Raw genomic sequence first — 15,480 nt, 5'->3', positions numbered from 1 at the left:
TGTACATGAATGTTCCTAGCAGCATTATTCACAAAAGCCACGAGGTACAAACAACCCATATGGCCATCACCTGATAAATGATCAAACAAAACATGGTATATCCATACAGTGAAATATTATTCAGCCATAAAAAGGAAATACAGATACATGCTACAACATGGATAAACCCTGAAAGCATTGTGCTAAGTGAAAGAAGCCAGGCACAGAAAGCCTCAGATTGTGCAATTCCATTTATACGAAAGGTGCAGAATCGGTAAATGAGGGACAGCATATACTGGTGGTTGCCCTGCAGGGGATGAGGAGAGCCACTGCTTAGTGGGTAGGGGTACCCTTTTGGGGCTTAAATGTCTTAGAACTAGATATAGGTGATGGTCGTGCAACATCGTGAATGTACTCAACCCCACTGAAATGTTCCACTAAATTGGTTAATTTCACGTGATATGAATTTCACTTCAATAGTTAAAAAAAAAGAATCCAGCTAATAGTTCATCTTCCTTTTGGCAGAGCAATCTGTTTCATCTTGGATTTAATCGTGCTTTTAAAAACAAAAATTAAAAAGAGGGAAAACTCGCTCTCCTAAGAGGGTATTATGAAAAGAGAAAAAAGAAAGGCAAAGCTGAAACAAGTGCAGCTTTCGTGCAGCTGGTTTTCCAAGACCTCTGTTTTTCCAAGGCCTCTGTTTTACCAAGACGTGGTTTGCACTTGGATTGAGTAAATCTACTTCTCCCGCAGAGCCAGCAAGTTGCTCAGAGCGGCAGAAAACGAATCACGCAGATCTCTCCAGTCTGTCCCTGCCCCTTAGCAGAATTCGATTTCCCACGGGACGGAAGCCTGCAGAGGACATCAGGGAATTTGCAGCGTGGAAGCAGCACTGGTGGGCCTCGACACATTGCACCGGGTCGGCCTCGCTTTCTGAGAGGGGTCTGTGTGTGTGGAGCCATCCGCCCCGCAGCCTGTGCGCATGCGCTGGAGCGCAGAGACCCGTACGCGAGGGCGAGGGGAGCATGCGTATTCCTGTCCCGGTGATTCCCGGTCAGACCCTGGGAAGGAGTCAGGGTTACTGTGGGAGTTGGCGCGTTTTGTACACCAACAGATGTCACCCACCTTTCCACTCTGGAGGCAGGTTCTAATGGCACAGTCCAGACGTCACCCCTCCCTAGCTTTAACATTGGAGTGAAGGCAAACACAAGAGACCCTTCCAGAAACTGGGCTGACTGCCAGGCTCTCCACACATCTAGAGTGGGTGGAAAGGCAGAGAGAGGCGGTGGAGTGCGGGCCTGGGGGTCACATCCTTCCAGAGCCAGACTTCCCATTCTGGGGGTGGGTGGGCTCTGCCGGACTAGGAGAGGCGCCGTAGAGGGAGTAGGAGGTGAGGGACACTCAGGAGCCGTTGTTTTCCCTGCCATCCAGGATTGCAAGCTTCCTCTGTGCCTAGAGACAGGCTGCTCCGCAAAACCCCCTATCTTCTTGGCACAAAAGCATCACTCGCTGTCCACCATTAGCATCTGGTGATGGAAACAAGCTCATGGGGGTCATGGAGGAGTCAAAATAATGATGATAATAATTTTAATCATTATTATATTTTATGATTATATTATACAACCTATTTGGTTATATATTTTTATTAATATTGTTGAATTATAACCCCTGACATTTAGGGAGCAGTTACCTCATGCCAGGCACTGTGTTTTGCATGTATCACTTCACCCAGGCTCCCGACAGCTCCATGAAGTGGCAGCCACTGTTATCCCCATATTAGAGAAAGCTGAGAAACCGAGATGTTATACTCGGGACCACATATCTTGAGAGTATGGGCAGCGGAACTGACCCAGGCAGTCTAACTCCAGGGTCCATGCTGTTAGCCATGACTTTTTGGTATCAGAGTCAGGTGCTTCTGAAAGTCCCTTGAGCCCTGCCAGGGACCCAAGCAGAGAGCACAGATGGCACAGACAGACCCAGAACCAGGCTGGCCAGAGAGGGACGGTGTCAGTCTCAGAGCCTGATCTCAGCAAGTACAGACGGCACAGTGAGATAGCAAAGGCTGATCAAGCCCATAGAACAATGCCCCAGGGGCAGCAGGCACTAACCCCTCTCCCACAGCCCATACGACTCACAGCAAGGACTAACTTCCCACAAAGAGCACGGTGCTGTGGCTCAGGTGCAAGCTGGGGCACTGGTGCCCTCATCCTGGAAGCCCCTTAATGACAGCAGTGCAGCAGGTTGCTTCCCCAAGAACTGGGGTTGCTCCTGGGTCGCTGGCCAACACCAGGTAGAGAAGTTGGCTTGTTTGGTGGGAACCATGTATTTAAGCTCCAGATGATTTGGTTAGGGGGCTCCCGGGGAACAGAGACCAGCTGAGGACATGCAGATCCAGGGCGTCAGAAGAGAGGGGACCAAGTGCCCACATAAGAAGAATCCTCTGCCACTTTCCCCATCTGGCTTAACAGGAATCTGTCTCAGTTACGTTTACACCTGATGAGACTATGACAGAGAGCTGAACAAAGGCCAGAGATGGGGGCTGAGCCTTGTCTCTACCAACAACACGTCTTAGGGCTTGGAAACAGAAGCTCAGGGCTGCATGAGCCTATGGGTCATGAATTCACAGCTCCTGCTTTAGGCAGGAATTCCTTCCCTGCCTCCAGAGGAATGCTCATGTGTCCTCCACTTGAATACTTCCCCTGACTGGGAGCTCACTATCTCAAAGTCTCAAAGACAGATTCATGCTGTCTTTGGATAGCTCTGCCTATTAGAAAGCTCTTCCTCCACTGAAATAAAACCCATTGCCTGAGGTCCACTCAGCACTAGTCTGGGGCTTTGGGGCCATACAGAACAAACCCAACCACCCTGCACAAAAGCTCCTAAGAGGTGGACAGGCAAAGCCACGACCACAGTTTCCAGAATTATCTTTATAGGGTGTGTGTTTCTCAAGCCTCTGCCATCCTGAAAACTTTCTCTGGACCTGCCCTGTCCAATACTCTGTCTCTCTGCACTAAGACTCCTGAACTGAGATCCTCAAGCCTCAGAGCAGAGCAGGAAAATCACCTCCCTTGTTCAAGGCATTGTACTCTTTGTTATTACAGCCTGAGATCCTGCACTGACAAGCAGGCAGCTGAGGCCATGAGGGGATGGTGTGGGATGTGGGAATGAGCCCATTATTGGCTGTGCAGTGGAGATTCAGTCTCACTGACCCACAGCCAGCCGGCATGTGTGGGGGAAAATAAGAGAAAAATGATGAAAGCGCTGAGGATGTTCCTTTATGCACTGGAGTAAATGTGAGCTGGGGAACATGAATCCACCGGCCCCTCAACAGGCCTCAGTTCCCATGGCCTTGTGTGGCATGGGAGCCCCCAGGTGGGTTCTGGAGTTTGGTGATGAGGACTTTCTTGAACTCAAATACTCCTGAATGTCAGCTCTAGCTGCTTTTCCCCAGCACTGGAGCAAACACTGACTCTGTTGGGCTGACAGATGAAGCGTTCTTGTGTTTTACGGGTAGCCTGAGGGATTTTCAGGAGTGATCTGGAACATGTAAAATGTATGCCTTATGCAAGAATAAAAATCCCACCTAAAATGTGATTCTGCAACAATCACTTATGATTAGGTGGTGGGATGGGTGGTGGGGGGTGGCTGTTGGGGCTGAAGATATGAGTAGATGGATGAGGGGGTCAATGATGAATGAATGAGTGGGTTAGGGAGATAAATTCTGGTGTTGCCTATCTCTAAGCTGTTTGACCTTGGGCATCTCACATGCCCATGAGATGGGCATCATACCCCTCCTCACAGAGTTCTCATGAGGAAGGCACCTATGAAAGTTCCTAGGCAGGGAGCTTGATGCAGGGATGCATCTGGCTGAGAACAAGGACACCTCTCTGACCAGCAAAGCCTCACCAAAAAATGTGCTCACATAAGAAAAGCAATCTTCCAAGGAGCATGTGTCAGAACAGCTTTGCTGGTGTCTCCAGGGTGGGAGTGGTACAGAGGGAAATAAAGGCTGGTCTTTTTGGCAATTAACATTCACTTCTTCTTTTGCCCCAGAGGCTGAAGAGCCCAGCTCCATATGACTCCAGCTACAATCCGGTCTCGAAGGATCTGAAGCCCACAGTGGGGGCTGCTCCTTTTGGTCAGAGCTTCTCAAATCCCTCGTGCATGCAAATCATCTGGGGATCTTTCGGAAATCCAGGGGCTGCTGCAGAGGTAGGGAGTGGCCTCAGGTTCTCTCAGGAGAAGCTGATGGTCCCGGGGGATACAGGGAATGCCCACCAAGGCTCTGCATTTGTTTGGCTGATGGCAAACTGGGGCTTCCAGTCCTCAGCCCTCCCAGGGGCAGTGAGGAGTCTGGTCACCGGAATGGAGGTGGGCAGGGGCAAGGCCTGGTTTTTCTAAAGTGATTACTCCCACTTTCCATCCAGAAAGCCATGCTGTTGTTCTCTTTGCAAGAGTGAAGTGTGAGGCCAGGCAGCAAGGCTGATGTTCACGGGCTCAGGGCACTGAGGTGGGAGTCTGGGTTCAAGGTCAGACTCCGCAGGGGTGGCTGTCCTGCCAGGCAGAGATCACCTGGTTTAGACCTCACCCCAACCATACCCACCAGCTCTATTTCCTCCATTCTGAATATGGGGAAACTGAGTCCCTTGAGCTGAGACAATTGGGCTGACCTTTGGGGACATGGCTCCTGACGGTGGAGCAGGGCCCAGCTGCATCCCCCACTCCCTGTCCAGTGTCTGCCCCACTGGGTCTTTTTAAAAAAAAAATTATTGAGACAGAGTCTCTGTCACCCAAGCTGGATTACAGGGGTGCGATGAGCTCACTTCAGCTTTGAACTTCTGGGCTCAAGTGATCCTCCCACCTCAGCTTCCCGACTAGCTGGGACCACAGGTGCCTACCACCAAGCCTGACCTCTGTCAGGTCTTTCCAAGGAGAATAAGAACCTTGGCTGGGGAACCCAAGACAGGGTGGTCAACACTTCCTTCAGCCTCCCTGAGTTGAGACCTCCGTGCAGAATGCACTTCGGTGTTCTGTCTCCTGGACTCCTGCTCCAATTGGGCACCCAAGAGCACAGAAGGAAGGGCCTGCCTAGCCCGGCTCTTCTGATGTGAGCAAAGGGGTACCTCAGTGAAGTTGTTGTCTTCAAAATCTCTAAGTAAACATGACAAGTGTGGAGAGACAGATGTTTTCCACGAATGGCTCTGCCTTGGGCTTTGATCTGGGCTCTGGATGGGTGAGGCTGGGGAGCCAGCACAGGGTCTCAGGTGTGGCCTGCCTGCCCACAGGCTGCCCCGGTCTGCTGGTGGACCTGGGCTTCTTGTCCCTGACCTCATCCCTGACCTCATCTTTGTCTCTGACCTCGTCTCCCATCCCTCTCCCTCACCCCCATTTCAGCCACAGTAGCCTCTGCTGCCCCTGAAGCAGCTGGCACCCCACCCACCTCAGGACCCGTCCCCTGGCTGTTCCTGTTTCTGGAGACTGTCTTCCTCCAGACTGCCACCTGGCGAGCCCCTCAGTTCCATCACGCCTTTGCTCACCTGCCACCTTCTCTTAGAAAACTGCCACCTTCACCCGCACCTGGCACTCGAGACTTCCCTCACCTGCCTACCTTTTTTCATAACATGCCAACCTTTGGACCTGTTAAACCCTCATGTATGGCCTGTTTCCTCCAACCCCAGCGTAAGCTCCATGGGGTGGGGGAATCGCTGTTTGTTGTGTTACCATCTCCTCAGTGCCCAGCTCTGAGCCGACCACACAGTAGGTGCCCTGTCAATATTTGTTAACAACACCTGCTTTGTGGTGTCCCTGGGGCTGTTCAGGGGTCTCACGTCCATGCACGGGACAGAAAGTGTGACACATGTGACATGCCCCATTCACCACGGGTGCAGTTACAAGTACGCCCTGCATAACTAGCTGCACCTGGCATAGAATAGGCATAGGAAGTGCCACATCCCCAAAATTAAACTTCGGGTCTGATTGCATTTGCGTCTTACTCTGGATGAAGTGAAACTGCCAAACCCAGCAGAGCCTCAGATGCTCCGGCCGGTGGGATGTGGGAAATGGGGCATCACTCAACCCAGAGCAGCAGCCTGTGCTTCTGTCCAGGACACTGGCAGGTATCAAGGGAGCCTTCGAGGCACTGCCCAGACTGCCCCTGCCAGCCTGAGGCTACCTTTGTATGAGTGAAGACCAGGTGGGTGAAGACATGGAGCAAACAGACTCAGGATGATAAATGCAGGAGGGGTGTTGTGGCCTGAGAAGGATGCCAGGTCACCATCTTGGTGCTATCGATTCCACATAGTGAGCTGTAACCAGCTGTCACTGGCCAGAGGGCAGTCTCCATCCCAGACCTGCTGGAGCGTCAGGTGGGAGACACTGTCCTAAGTGCAAACATTCCTCCATCATGGGCCATGTCGGAACTGCAGCCACGCTCACCAGCCCTCTGCAGAAGTGGTTCAGCAAAGGAATTGAAGCACTTCCCCCTCAGGAGTCCCCTGACAATTAAAGAGCCTTAAGGCCAGCTGAGGTGACTCACGCCTGTAATCCCAGTGCTTTGGGAGGCTGAGGTAAGTGGATCACTTGAGGTCAAGAGTTCGCGACCAGCGTGGCCAATGCAGCAAAACCCCATCTCTACTAAAAATACAAAAAAAAAAAAATTTTTTTTGCTGGGCTTGGTGGCAAGTGCCTGTAATCCCAGCTACTCAGGAGGCTGAGGCACGACAATCGCTTGAACCCGGGAGGCAGAGACTGCAGTGAACCAAGACCGCATCACTGCACTCCAGCCTGGGTGACAGAGCAAGACTCTGTCTCAATAAATAAAAATAAAGAGGTTTGACAGTGGAGTCAGGAGGACCGAAGTGCAAACCCCATCATTGCCCCAAGTCTAGCTGTGTGACCTTGGACAGGCCTTGTCCACCCTATGCCGGAAAACCCTGATCTGCAAAGCAGGACCTACCATGCTGGGCTCAGAGGAGTAGGGAAGAGAAGATCCATACATAAAGCTCAGACAGGGCAGCCTTTCAGGAACAATTAATTTATTTAACAAAAGGAAGATGGCTTGTGATATGCCAAGGATTCTCAACCCTGTTCATAGGAAACAGGTTCCCTGTTTTCCTATTATTTTTATTAAATAAGAAATCAACCATTTTTCCATCAGTCTGAAAGGACGTTGGTGTTGAGGTTGGCGTACGTATCAAGGACAGTAACTACCATGGCTTCTGAAGTTTTGGTAAAACCTCAGATGCGTGGCCTTCTGGCCAGGCGTCTGCGAATTCATATGGTTGGAGCATTCCTGGTATCCCTGGGGGTTGCAGCTCTCTATAAGTTTGGTGTGGCTGAACCAAAAAAGAAGGCATATGCAGATTTCTACAAAAATTACAGTCCCGAGAAAGATTTTGAGGAGATGAAGAAGGCTGGTATCTTTCGTAGTATAAAGTGATCTTGGAATAGAAAGAATTTCTTCAGGTTGAATTACCTAGAAGTTTGTCACTGACTCGGGTTCCTGAACTATGACAAATGAATATGTGGGCTAAGAAATAGTTTCTCTTGATGAATAAACAATTAACAAATAAAAAAGAAAAAAAAATCAGCTTTATTACAATTTAGTACACAGACTGACAAAACACCTACAGGAGGAAAGGATAATGATGGAGGGAAATAATACAGATTGATTTCTAGAATTAAAGAAAGATGAAGGATCCCAGATTGAAAAGGCCCATAGAATTCCAAATAGAAGAAAAAATCCATATTGCAACACATTCAAGTGCAACTGAGGACTATCAGAGATAGAGAGATGCCTAAAAGTCCCCAGAGAGCAGAGAACATGACGAAGGAGCAAGACTCGAACAGAACCACACTTTCAGACAGCCACGCCGACTGTAAGGCCACAGGGGAGAAGGCACAGTTTTGAGTACTGAAGTGAGCACTGAAGTTTTAAGTACTGAACTTTGCACCCTGAATTTTACATCCAGTCAGCTGTCATCCAAGTGTGAGGGCATGACCAACACATTCTCAAACACAGAAGGCCCTAGAAGTCAGCCACATAAAGACCACATGGGAAGGAAACACGCAGGACCAGCACATGGTTTAAGACACAAGTGGATCAAAGGGTGGTCAGATTCCAAAGCAAAGACTGTTCCCCACCTCCACTCCCATCAATTAGCTAAGATCCAGAAGAGAAAGAGAGGCTGACAGGATGGGAACTGAGTGGAGGGGAGAGCCGCAGACACAAGGGAGCAGTCCTGTGACTGATGCTCAGATGGATAACAGTTTTATTTATAAAAAGGATTAACGAAGAAGCCTAGAAAATCCAGGGACAAGCTGAAGCCATGAGCTTGTCAGTAAAAAGGCAAAGACTGTTGATTGGATAGAACCCAAAATCCAGCTATAGGCTTTTTAGAAGAAAGACAACTAAGTCATAAATCAGAGAAATGAAGGGGAAGGGGGCGTCGATGAGATACAGCTGGAATTTCTTGAAGCTGGATGTGGGGTCCATGCATGGGAGTTCATTACACTATTCTGCTTGTGCAAACATCTGAATTTTTCCATTTTATACACACACACACACACACACACACACACACACACACACACACATTTTATTTTGAGATGGAGTCTTGCTCTGTTGCCCACGCTGCAGTGCAGTGGCATGATCTTGGCTCACTGCAACCTCCGACTTCTGGGTTCAAGCAGTTCTCCTGCCTGAGCCTCTTGAGTAGCTGGGACTACAGGCTCATGCCACCACACCCAGCTAATTTTTGTATTTTTGGTAGAGACAGGGTTTCAGTACATTGGCCAGGATGGTCTTGATTTCGTGACCTCGTGACCCACCCACCTTGGCCTCTCAAAGTGCTGGGATTACAAACGTGAGCCACCACGCTCAGCCTAAAATGTTTTTTAAAAAAGCATTCTCGACCCGAATTTCTCTCTTCTCCAAAAGTCCAAGTCAGCTGTCTATTGCTAGTTTTACATTGTGCACATCACTTGAACTTTTAGAAAAGAAGTGAACATGTAGAAACTGGTTTTATTATGTAGTAATGTAAGTATGGTCATCCCTTGGCATCTGTGGGGAATTGGTTCCAGCACCCTCAAAAGATACCAAAATCCATGGATACTCAAGTACCTTATAGAAGATGATGTCATATTTGCACATAACCGACACACATCCTCCCATATGCTTCAAATTACCTCTAGATTATGATACCTAATCAATGCAAATGCTATGTAAACCATTGTTACACTGCATTTTACACAGTTGTTTAGGGATAACAGCAAGAAAAAAAGGTCTGTACGTGTTTGATACAGATACAACTACCCATTTTTTCCTATTATGTTTGACTGACAGTTGATTGGAACCCAGAGACAGAGAACCTATTGATACAGAGGGCTGACTGTATGCCCAGTGCCTCCAGAGAGTTCCCAAATTTCTCTTTATAAAGATTGTTGTAAATTGTCAGGAATGAAAGAAAAGCTGTGGGTTTAAATTGATCTACTTATTTATTTTTTACTTTTTTTATTTTTTTTTGAGATGGAGCTTTGTTCTGTTGCCCAGGCTGGAGTGCAATGGTGCCATCTTGGCTCACTGCAACATCCGCCTCCCGGGTTCGAGCAATTCTCCTGCCTCAGCCTCCCTAGTAGCTGGGATTACAGGTGCCTGCCACCACATCCACTTAATTTTTTTTTTTTTTTTTATTTGCAGTAGAGCCGGGCTTTCACCATGTTGGCCAGGTTGGTCTCAAACTCCTGACCTCAGGTGATCCACCTGCCTCGGCCTCCCAAAGTGCTGGGATTACAGGCATGAGCCACCAAGCCCAGCCATGAATTGATCTTTTAAAGTTACACACACATATGTACATGTATTTTAATATACATATATGAATGTTTCTATATGTGTCCCCTAACTTACTTCCCAAAAATCTGACTCTTGAAGGCTATCAACAAGAATGCTAATAATGGTTGCCTATAGATGATGAAATTACACAAAAGCCTTTTTCATTTTTTTCCTTCCCCCTGAAAAAATCATGTGTCCCAAGCTGTGTTTATGTAGCAACAGCTAACTTGTTTTTCCATCATGATTAATCAGAGTCATACGCAGCGGCCCCTCAGAGCCTCTGAAGGCTGCAGATAGACACCAGCCTCACACTGGGCTGATAAAGCTCCAGCGGAAATCCAAGCGGCCCAGTGTTGGGCTGGCCAGGGAGGCTGATCCCTCAACAAGGCAAAGATTTTCCTGAGGTTGTGAAATAGCAAAAATCATTGGTGGGTTTCCTTATATTCTCCTGTGATCTGAAAAGGGGACCATGAGTCCATGGCCATCTGGTGAGCAGGGTGAGGCCCAGCAGGGTCTGGTGGCCCTGCTCGAGGCCGCCTCCTCCCCCTCCCCGTCCTCACCATGCACTGAGGTGCCAGGAGCCGTGCTGGCCCGAGACCTTTCTGCATGGATGGAAACGTCCGCTGAGCAATCCTCATGGAAACTAAAAGCCCAGGTGGCTGTGGAGCACCTGAAATGTGACCAATGTGACCGAAGGACTGGATATAAATGGATTTTATATTCCATTTAACTTTTTAAATTAAAATAGCCACAAATGAACCTTGAACATGTGCTAGGTGAAAAAAGCCACGCAGTGTGTAGTTCCACTCACAGGAAATGTCCCGAACAGGCAAATCCAGAGACAGAAAGTAGATGCGGGGTTGCCAGGGGCTGGGGCTAGGGGAGGGGCATGGGCTTCTCTTTGGGTTGATGGAAACTTTCTGGAATCAGACAGTGGTAACGGCTGCACAGTCTGTGACTATACTAAATACCAATGAGTCGTACACTTTGAATGGTGAATTTTATGTTGTTATAATCTCAATTAAAAAAAATAAAAAACAACTTTAAATAGGCACATGGAGTAGTGACTGCCATATAGGCCAGCATAGTTCTAGAAGCTTAGAGGAGTGGTCCGGAACTTTGATCATCCTCCCCCGTCCTGAATTCAGGCCTCCCAGCCCCAGCGGTACCCCTCAGGGGTCTCTGTGGGCTTGCTGCTGCCCTGTGACCTTACCCCCACCCATTTCCATCCAACCCCTTTCCAGCTGCACGGATGCTGTCCTCCCCAGTGGCCTTGCCTTGGCCCCCTCACCTGCAGGCCAGGGCCTGGGCAAGCTCTTCCCAGCAGCTCCGCATTCCACAGGGACCTCTGTGTTCCCATGCACCCGGCGTGACTCTCAGCTCTTATCACCTGCTTTCTTCTTATTTTGCTGAAAAGAACCCTTCTTTGCCCCCATTGCTAATGCCTATTTTTCTTACTGAGGAGGGGACATCTTAGGCAGATTGGCACCCTAAACTGCCCCTGGCGGGGTCAAGGCCCCGCCCTGTGTCCCCCACCTCCACTGCAGCCCTGTCACACTGCATCCTGGCCCTTTTCTGTGTTCATGGCTGCCTCCCTCGGCAGTCAGGGCTGGGTGTGTGGCCTCAGGACTCCAAACCTGGCTGGGCCAGCAGGTACACCATCACAGCAGCTTCCCAGCTTACAAAGTGCCTCATGCCATTGACTACCTGGCTTCTGGGCTGAGCTCCCTGCCTGGCTGTAGAGCATTCTGCCTCAGGAGGGGAAAGGGGTCTGCTGGGCCCCTTCCCAGGGCCAGGCCCCCATGGGTGCCCAATGGCTCCCATCTTCCTAAGTCTGATTTAGGGAGGGACTTCCACTGGGTCCTGCACTCCACCTGGTCCGAATCCAGCCCTTCCTCAGCCCTTCCATCTGAGGCCCAGCTACGCTCTGCACAGAGCCCAGGCCAACTCCCCGGCAGGGAGGGGGATGCAAAGGGCTGCATCTCACCCCACTGCAGAAGGTCAGCATCGCCACCACCCCCCTACTGGCACAGCAGCACAGGCCAACCCCCAGACCCCACCTGGACCCAAGCAGGAGTGGGGTGAATGCCTGTGAAAAGGTGCTCTGCTAAACACACAGAAGGCAGCATTGTTTTCCTGCGTCTTGCCAGGCAGTCTAGAAGAGATTCTTGGTAGAGCCGACGAGGGCTTACCAAATTCTCAGCACAGCAAGGACTCGGGTGATTGATGCGGGAAAAACATTTTTATCAGCCCCTCATCTGGTTTGTATTAAGAGGTTTCCATGCTTAGATTCTTTTTTTTTTTTTCCCCAAGGTAAAAACCAACAATGAGTTGGGACCAGAGAAATAACAGGGGCACAGGCAGCTGGGAGGGGTGAACAGGAGCTGAAAGATGTGACAGAGGCCGGGGAGGGGTCACATCTTCCCCCCCCCCCCCCCCCCCCCCGCCAATGAGGACCAGCAGGAGGCAGAGGCTCACTGTGGCGGGTGCCCAGGATAATCACACAGGTGTTGATAACCCAGGTGACGCTGCGACTGGCTTCCTTTCTCACTTTATTAAAGTCACAATAGATTTGGCAGCAGAAAAAAGTGGCTGGTCCCTACCAGGCCTCCACTAGGTGGGGCTACCCCTCACGCCCCATGGCTGGCCTCCCCTGTCTCCTCCTCTGCTTCATCTTTCTATGGCACTATCACCATCCAATGTAATGAGAGGCTTTCAATTTTATTTTTTTTAAATCTTCTCTCTCCCTGTGGTAGTATGGTAGCCCCAAGAAGATGGACTCAACACCAGATTGTTGTTTGCATGAATGAATGACGAACCAAGCCCTACACCGATTGTTGATTGCGTGAAATGACAGACCAAGCCCTACACCTGATTGTTGATTGTGTGAATGGATGACAGACTAAGCCCTATACCTGATGGTTGACTGCATGAATGAATGACAGACCAAGTCCTGCCTGGCTTCCCCAACCCCAACCTGGGCCGAAGGCTCCTCCTTGCCAGGGTGGGGGCGGGGGAGGTCTGCATAGCTTCAGCTCCACTAGTGGGTGTGATCTAGAGGAGGCTGCCCCCTGCAGTGGCCTATGATTGGAGGGGGACCTCTGGCACCTCTCTGGGGTCTTCTTTCCCTCCCAGGCCTGGAGAGGGTGGGTAGGACTTGGGAAAAGTTCCCACCCCCTGTGAGGCCAGTGCATGTTCACCCAGGGTCTCGGCTCCTACCATGTCTCCTGGCCCTCAAGGTCTTCAGGCTCTCTGTGCCTCCTCTCCAGGCACCCTACAATCAGGTTATAACGCAAGCTGGCTGTTTCCATGGACACCAAGCCTGTGCCACGCTGTTCCCCTGCCTACAATTACACTGAGCACTTTCCCACACAGTCAGCTTCTACTCAGTCCTCAGACTGAGCACCCATGCTACCTCCTCCAGGACGCCCTCCTGGTCCTGCCCCTCTGCTCCTTCTTGCTCCCAGCCCTACTTGGCTCTGAAGCATGCGTCTATTTCTCCATCTCTATCCTTGGCACTTGGATATCAATAGCTTATCCTCTGACAGCTCTCTTAGGGTCCTAGCACCCACCATAGTGCCTGGTACAGAGCAAGCTGGCTGTGCGGCTGCATGAAGTTGGGGAGTGGCTGGCATGGTACTCCAGCACCCAGCATGGTGTCTGGGGCAGGGCAGTCAGGAAGCAAGGCTGGATGAACAGACAGGGGGGTAGGCCCAGCACGATGCCAGGACTTAGTGATATGGGGAGGGAGGGCTCGGGAGGAATCTGGCACAGGTAGCTCATGGCTTCACCTGGGATTCCTCACCAGATAATTATAATGCAGGGTTCCAAGAGCCACAGAGGAAGTGATGATATGCTGCAATGACAGCATTGAAGAAGGAGTGATTAATTTTGCTGGGGGGCATCTGTTAATGCAACAAGGCTGTCAAGACCCTGAGCAGCCCTGCTGCCATATCAGCCTGTTAGGCTCTGTGTGTGGCCAGACCACCCCACTCCTCTGGCCTTGACTGAAGCTGGGCCGCTTCTTGTCCAAGGGCCTTTCCCTGCAGCATGAAAGTCTCTCTCTCTGACCCGGGGCCAGCTGTGCTGATCCTTACTTTTAACAAACCGAGGGGCAGAATGGTCTGACAGCAGCTATCTATCCCACAATCATGTCCCAGGCTGGAATCTTCCCATCCAGGAGGGACCACTTCCTGCCCGACATCAAGGACAGGGCCAGCGGAGGTGGTCTCCTGGGGGTGCCAGGAGATTCTGCCAACCCCGAGAAGGCCAAAGCCCAGGGCCACTTGAGCAGGAAAGCCATGCTTCGCAGCTCCACTGACTGTCCCTGTGGCGTGGCACAGCGCGCACACCCAGCAACAGACACATGGAGGCGGGCCTCTCAGTGTGAGGGTCCTAACGGATGGATGAGGTACAGCTGTGGCTGGCTCTTGAGGTGGGCAGGGGGGTTTCTGGCTCTAGAGAAAGATCTAGTTGGGGAGAAAGAGAGCAAGAGGAGGAGTGAGGGAGAGCAGGCTCAGCCTCCCGTGCTCACAGTTCCTGGCAGCTTAGGGCAGGGAGCAGGAACTACATTTTCTCGCCTTGTAGAAGCAAACCTTTGGATGAGCAATAACGTGTGCACAGCGTGACTGGTCACTCAGCGAGCCTTGCTGGGGACCTGTCTCAGCGGCCTCTGCCCGGGGAACTGGGAGCTTGATGGAAACAGCCAGGATGAGACAGAAAACAGCGTCTGGAGTGTGGGAGAGACACGAGGTGGCAGCTCAGGCTGGGGCAAGATTTGGGGTCATCCTGGGATCTCAGATTTGATCCTGCTGGGGATAGCGCTGATTTCTTGGTGTACAGCCTCTGGGCTGCATTCTGTGTTTCAGGCTGTTTGGACTAATTGTGTCCCCTAAGTTTATATGTGGAAGCTTCTAGTCCCCATTGTGACTATATTTGGAGACAAGGCCATTAGGGAGGCAATTAAATTAAAGTGAAATGAGGTCATAAGGTGGGGCCCTAACCATAAAGGACTGCTGCTCTTATAAGAAGAGGGGTGGCCAGAGCTCCTCGTCTCTGCAAGGTGAGAACACAGCAGCTGCCTACAAGCTGGGAAGAGAGGCCTCGCCAGAAATCAACCCAAACAACACCTTGGTCTTGGACATCCGGCCTCCAGAACTTTGAGAAAATAACTTTCTGTTGTTGAAACCTCACAGTCTGTGGGATTTTGTTATGGTAGCCCTAGTGGACAAAGGCACAGGCTAGACACCTTCACCCAGGCTTCTCTACCCAGTTCTCTGGCGGGACCTGTAAGGCGGGCCCCTTCCTCGCTGTCCTGGTCTCACCAAGAGGGCATAAGACTTCAAGAAGCTGCAGGCAGTTCTGTGATTAGATCAAGTTTGTAGAGCTATGGCACAGTTGTCAAAACACCTGAGTGCTCTGGATCTTTTCTCTCTTAAAAGAAAAGACAGATAAAATGACCACCTTTGAAATTCGCAAGATGGAAATGCTATTAAAGAAATTTAACAAACTAAAATAGAGTTCAGCCAAGGCGGTGAGAACCTCTGCTGAAGAATGAAAATGGGGGAGGAGGGAAGAGATGAGATGAACCCCCATGACCTCAGCAGGTGTTTAGAGCAATTGTTCTTACAATTCTTTTTTTTTTTTTTTTTTTTGAGACAGAGTCTCACTCT

At 50.4% G+C, this 15,480-nt stretch overlaps 2 protein-coding genes across 6 annotated transcripts in view; one reads left to right on the top strand and one right to left on the bottom strand.

Annotated features, from left to right (window-relative positions):
* The window catches only part of COL23A1 (collagen type XXIII alpha 1 chain), a 356,236-nt gene that overhangs the window by 100,743 nt on the left and 240,013 nt on the right, over positions 1-15,480 (bottom strand). The gene's annotated exons all lie outside the window — the stretch shown is intronic.
* On the top strand, positions 7,126-7,554 carry LOC108295926 (cytochrome c oxidase subunit 6C-like). Its single transcript, XM_017518286.2, has one exon. The coding sequence runs from the start codon at positions 7,190-7,192 to the stop codon at positions 7,415-7,417; it is 228 nt and encodes a 75-aa protein (XP_017373775.1). The 5' UTR covers positions 7,126-7,189; the 3' UTR covers positions 7,418-7,554.

Source organism: Cebus imitator, unplaced genomic scaffold (genome assembly GCF_001604975.1).
Source record: "Cebus imitator isolate Cc_AM_T3 unplaced genomic scaffold, Cebus_imitator-1.0 Scaffold668, whole genome shotgun sequence".
NCBI classification, from domain to species: Eukaryota; Metazoa; Chordata; class Mammalia; order Primates; family Cebidae; genus Cebus; species Cebus imitator.
The sequence above is the reverse complement of the archived record's forward strand: the minus strand, read 5'-3'. Positions and strand labels throughout refer to the sequence as shown.